The sequence below is a fragment of the Gymnoscopelus braueri genome, assembly GCF_963280865.1.
Source record: "Gymnoscopelus braueri genome assembly, chromosome: 3".
NCBI classification, from domain to species: Eukaryota; Metazoa; Chordata; class Actinopteri; order Myctophiformes; family Myctophidae; genus Gymnoscopelus; species Gymnoscopelus braueri.
Genome location: NC_137612.1, coordinates 20109810 through 20116110, shown reverse-complemented (window position 1 = coordinate 20116110; position 6301 = coordinate 20109810). Strand labels below are relative to the sequence as shown.

Here is a 6301-nt window from a genome sequence, read left to right as displayed (position 1 = left end):
CCTGTCCGAGATATATATATTGCGGAGGTTGTGTCAACCGTGCAGGCAACATGATGCGCTGTAATTCGCAGGAAGAATAAATAATACATATTATTATGGCGGATTATAATAAGGCACACTTAATAATATAATGTACGGTAATATAATGTATAATATAATATAATATGGGTCTTAATATATATATATTTTTGCAGACTGAGCTCCGACGGTCAGTTCATATAGTTCTGCTCAGAGACAGATAATGAGCAGTGAATAAAATGGAACACCCAGGGATCCTAAAGAAGAATACAGAATACAGAATACAGAATGAGTTCAAATAAATTAGGTTAAATTAGAACATTCATGGTTCAAAGGATCCTTCCATTTCAAGTGTGAGTTATTCAATTTGCCAGTGAAAGTGAAGGAAGCAATGAATGTTGTAGCCTTTTGTTTGCTTTAATCCAGTCCAGTCACTCTGCTTTAATCTATGGATTTAATGAGGCAAGTATGATTGTTGAGTCTGTTATACTTTGCAACCACTAGATGGTGGTAATGAAAAATCTAGTAGGAGTACAGTACGACACCTCTCTGTTTCCATAACCCAAACAAACATGGCCGAGAACAGCACGGAAGAGAATGGATCAGAAAGTCCTGTCAGTGTGAAATCACCTGATGAAGATGAAGGTATGGCAAACAGCGGGTCTGAATCATCTCAGGACCTTAGGAGCGTCTTGGTCACTAGTGTTTTGAACTTAGAAAAGCTCGACATTGATCTATACAGGTAACTACAATATAGCTAACTACTACTACGCCCCTGTCTAAGTTTGTTAACGTGGTCTGGATCAGTGGTTCTCAACCTGTGGGTCGGCATTTGGGTCCCCAGATGACATTGAAGTGACAATTAATTTAAGGACTTTTAAGATATTTTAATACCTAAAAAAAAGAAAAGAAAAAGACCTCTACTGCATCAAAAGTAATCAACAAACTATACTATAAAAAAACTGGTCAAACATTGGCCAAATTGTCAAATAATATAAGAAAGAGATACAAAATTTCAAAAATAGCCGATCTACAAGCTCGGGGACTTGTGAGCTTGTAGATCTGCTATTTTCACAATATTTATCTGTAGAACTGAGTCAACAAAATTGAACACCGTTCCTCAACTCCTATCAGGTTGGGGGGTCCCCAGTTCAAATATGATTATTTGGGGGGTCACGGACAGAAAATGTTGAGAACCACTGGTCTGGATAATTTAAAGTTGACTAGAAACTTTGATTGTTGACATTTGTGAATGGGAAAAGCATTTATCTTACACATTTTTAACACATTTCAATTTGACATTTTCAGCATTTGTTTGCATGCAACTGTGAATAATTAAGATAACTTTTGTGATATACTGTTCCCATTGCTTTATTGCTTAATATCTTTGTTTGTTTTCCCAGAGGAATACACCATTGGGTGCCCCTCACTCAGCGTTTATTTGGGGGCCAAATAGTTGGTCAGGCCCTTGTAGCAGCTGCAAACTCTGTTTCTGATCATCTGTATGCCCATTCTCTTCACTGCTACTTTGTAAGAGCAGGTGAGTGTAACCGAGTTTTAAGAGGTTGGTTAAATTGATGCATTGGTTGAGTGGAATCTGTCCCTTGAATGTCCCTTGAATGGTCGTGGTGACAGGAACAGTTCCTGTGGGTGCTATGAGCCAATTAGACCTTACTAAATAACCATGCTCTGGCTTGATGAGTGTGGAAGAGGGAATATACCAATGTTTCAATGGAGTATAAAAAAATACTCCTACCCATATTCTCATATATCCAGGTCTACATAAGTCAAGAAGTGAGTGAGAATAAAACTGATGACATATGTACTTACTACTCATGTTTTGTGGACTCACATTTTGTCATGTCAATTTTTACATGATATCAGCTACACTACAGTATCATGACTTTCACTGGTTATGCTAGCTGTAGTTCCATAGGATAATAGACAGCAGTGAGTGTTTATTGAAGACTAAGTCACTTGGCTGAAACTAATTTAATGTGGCCATAGCTGACTGGATAGCCTGGGAAACGAAAGTTCCAGGTTCAATTCCAGACCTCAGCATGCAATATGTCGCTGTGTCCCTGGGCCTGAGCAAGACACTTATCCCCTAACTGCGTTGCCCCCGTAGCGCCGACCTGTTACTTAGTTAGGATGGGTTATACCTCATTTCACTGTATGTGCAAACATGAATTGAGTTTACAACTTCCTGTGTCGAAAGAAGAGTCTGAGAACTTATTGTGAATTTAATCAACTCTGTGAAGAGTTCAAATCAGTTCTCTTCCATGTGGTGGAGACATTGGCGCAACAGCTTCTATTGGCTGTTTCCCACAGTTGTTTGTTTTTGTGATATGGACCTTGAGTCTGCAATAAATATTGTGTTAAATTTAATTGAATGCAGTGACAAATACCAAAAAGGAGTGTGGTCTATAATAATATAGACTATATTATTATTAATATTATAACATACTTTCAACTGAACTATAAATGAGCCGAGCATACTGAGCTGTCCTTCCATTAGAATGATCAATTTCAAAGCTGAAATACACTGACAAAACACACTGCTCTCGTGTAAATACTGTACTTCCCGCTCTACGGTGAGATCAATTTGTTTGATTGGTGGGGTGGCCATCTATCATAGTGTGTTTACAGTTATGGTTCTTGTTGATTTTAGACTCAGAGTACAGTCTACCTGTGTTTGTTTACAATCAATGTTTGTTTACACCTATAATCAACATGAGGCCCAGTTGCTATGTCCTTAAAGCTTTGTAATATATACTGTATATATATATATTTCTTTTTTGCAGGGGATCCCAAGGTTCCAGTGTTGTACCAGGTGGATCGCACAAGAGATGGTCGCAGTTTCTCTGTGCGTTCAGTGAAAGCCATCCAGCATGGACAGCCTATATTGATCTGCCAGGCATCCTTTCACAAGCTGCAGCCTAGTCCTTTGGAGCATCAATTTACCATGCCTGAGGTCCCTCAGCCCGAAGAGCTACTGACTGTAGAGGAACTTATTCACATGTATCTCAGGTGCAGTATATTGGCACTCATCATAATACGCAAATTATAGAGACCCCCTGCCTTCCAGCCAGGGTGGACAGACAGACATACAGACATGGTGCCAAGTGGACAATATCCAAATGAAAATCAAACAAAAGAACAAAACTGTTAATTGTCCAGTTTGTCTATTTCATGGTTCACTTGTACCACATTCAAAATAATAATAAACATAAAGCTGATTCACATCGACTACTTACTTATTTCTTAAGCGCTTATCACCACTGCTTATTGCTCCCTGTTTTCTGAGACCATACAGCCAAGCATATCGAACTGTCATCAAAGGAACAGTTCCTGACATTTACAACTACGTTTTGTCGATGTCAAATCTAATGTAGTCTCGAACTGCTGTGATGCAGTGAATGATGAGTTTTTCTTTCTAAATCTTGCAGTAAACCAGACCTAGCAGAGAATGCAAAACTAGGACTCAACAAACTGCTGGCTAATGAAGTACCCATTGAGATAAAGCCTGTCAACCCATCAGACTTCTACAGACATGTTGTTTCGGAACCAAAGAAACTGTTCTGGGTGCGAGCACGGGGACATATAGGTAAGTAATATATTAGAAGAACAATCAAAGATACTATTGTGTGGGTAAATAAGTTATAAACAGGGTTGCATTGCTCATGGGACGGCCTTGCACGCCGTGCAGGAACCTATTTGACCAGGAGCACGCGCAGGCACATGCATAGATTTAAAACAACTTTAAATTCACACCTCAACAAAGTTTACAAAGGCTCCCGACTCACACCAGGTGGATTAACATAGGACTGAGCCTAGATGCATATCAATTGTCCATTGTGTGACCTGTAGTGTAGGTGTTAAAGGAGAATTCCGGACATTTTAAGTGTTGTCTTTGATGTGTCGTTACTCACCTACCGACGTAAAAAGTGGCATTGTTTTTTTCCAGAGATTCCCCTGTCGTCATTTTTTCAACCCCCTCCGTTGTCATAATGGGAGCGCGTGGCTTAGGGAAATTCGTCTATTATAACCGATGCAAAGTTATTTTTTTTTCTACTACTACTCATTGTAGAGTCTCATGATAGTCAAACATGCGCTGAAAGTTCCTGAGAGGCTAGCGCTACTGCCGAACGATTTAACACTGGTTGCTTGTTTCTCTACCTGGCAACACCAAGTTGCCAGGTTCTGGAGAGAAACAAGCAACCAGTGTTAAATCGTTTGATTAGGTGAGTCGGTAGGTGAGTAACGACACATCAAAGATAACACTTAAAATGTCCGGAATTCTCCTTTAAGCGACGTGCGCGTCACGTCATTAAAATAAGAGATAAGATGTTGTCATTGTTCCCACATGTAAGAAATCACTATGACAAGAAGATGCGATTTACTATAGTATCCTATTAGGCCAATTCTTATTTGAGCATTCATAATTTTTTTATTTACATTTTCAGGGGAAGGAAACATGAAGCTTCATTGCTGTGTTGCTGCTTATGTGTCAGACTACTCATTTTTGGGCACAGCACTGCTGCCCTATCCAAAATACAGGGCCAATTTCTCAGCCTCGTTGGACCATGCCATGTGGTTCCACAGCACTTTCCGTGCAGATGAGTGGATGTTGTATGAGTGTGAAAGTCCTTGGGCAGGTCAGTATTGTTAAGTTCCTTTCAAGTGTGTTTATCCCAGGACTCTAGTATTGTAAGGATGGCTATGTCGGTCAGTCTGTCTGTCCGTCACGTTAATTCCAAACAAGATATCTCTAAAACGTCTGGATGGAATTTGCTCCCTAGAGGATGAACCCCAAACATTTAAGTGACCCCATTACCTCTTCTCTAGTGCCACCCTCAGGCCAAAATAGCAACTTTGCACTCAAGATATCTCATAATCTAATATGCAGATTGCAGAATGAACCTTGCTGATTTTGGTACCCCCTTGCTTTTCCTCAAATGCCACCCTTAAGCCAAAATATCTGGTTGTGTGTAAGGAGCAGTACTAGTGAGGCTTCTAGACTCATAGTCTTTTTCTTATGTATTTATGCATGTAAAATAATGTATGTATCTTTAGCTTGAAGTGTTTATTTGGCATTTTGCAGGTGGCAGCAGAGGACTTGTACAGGGACGTCTATGGAGGCGGGATGGGGTGCTGGCTGCTTCTTGTGCCCAGGAGGGAGTTCTGAGAGTGAAAGAAGTTACACAGCAGAGTAAACTATAGAAATATTCACACAGTCATGTGAAATTGTTCTTTATCTTTTTCAGGTGCTTTATAGTTGATTCATGCCTAACTGTCTCTTGCACTCGTACAACTTTTAAACCTAGTGTGGAGAAAGGTCTGTCTAGGAGGAGGTTTTATTTGGTTTTAATTTAATACAATAATCAATTAATAATTTATCCCTATTTTGGGCATGTCATTATAGGCAAAATTCCAAAAAAAGCATGACACTGTTATGTGACGAAGTATTAAATAACAGTTAAGTGGTTAATCGATTCACTGATATATACAACATTTGTTAAAGTATATTTAGAACAAACTAACACGCTAACATGTTTTGGAGGATCCAATGAGTATTTCACTAAAATGACAGTAGCACAGATCGTGTAAATTAATGATATGGGATTTAATTTCAAGGGTGTTCCAGTGTGTGTTCTGATCATCTGATTGTCATTTTAATGACAGATTGACTAATTCCGTCAGTGTAAAAAGAATCCCCAGAAATACTATACCTGTACATAATTGTATGTAGTATAAATACATTTTATTGTATGATGTTTTTTTTTATGACACAAATGACGTTTGTATAATTTATATCCTACCAATAAATACGTTGGAGAAAATAATAGTTCTATACTGGTCCATTGTTGAATTAATTTAGTACATCTACATAATTGCTAAGTTCAATTACAACTGAACAGATGTGTTGCATCTCATCCCTCCTTGCTGCCCTTGGTGTTCCTATCTACATCATCCATCGTCTTTATGAAGCAAAAAAAACATAGATGGATAATACACCTTTATACATGGGGTGGTCACCTGAATCATTGTCTTAAAAGCAACATATTTAAGTTTTATAGATTCAAATGTTTCAAAAGAAGACTTATTTACTGTAGATAGCATGATGTCTAGACAGATACTAGGTTTAATGTTTACCTTGGATTCCAGTTACTTTGTAGAACTAAATATTTTTTCTTTCAACTACGTTTACCCTAGCTGTCATTTGTTGACTAGGGTTCATGCCATACTGTGATCTTGCACTTTGTAAGTCACTCTGGACAAA

The 6301-nt window shown here is 38.6% G+C and overlaps 1 protein-coding gene across 1 annotated transcript; it reads left to right on the top strand.

Moving 5' to 3' along the window:
* The first annotated feature begins 597 nt into the window (after nucleotides 1–597).
* Nucleotides 598–5855, top strand: acot8 (acyl-CoA thioesterase 8). The gene is made up of 6 exons (XM_080423669.1): nucleotides 598–760; nucleotides 1422–1558; nucleotides 2823–3048; nucleotides 3468–3625; nucleotides 4485–4676; nucleotides 5123–5855. The coding sequence occupies exons 1-6, from the start codon at nucleotides 666–668 to the stop codon at nucleotides 5239–5241; spliced, it is 927 nt and encodes a 308-aa protein (XP_080279795.1). The 5' UTR covers nucleotides 598–665; the 3' UTR covers nucleotides 5242–5855.
* Nucleotides 5856–6301: the final 446 nt, after the last annotated feature.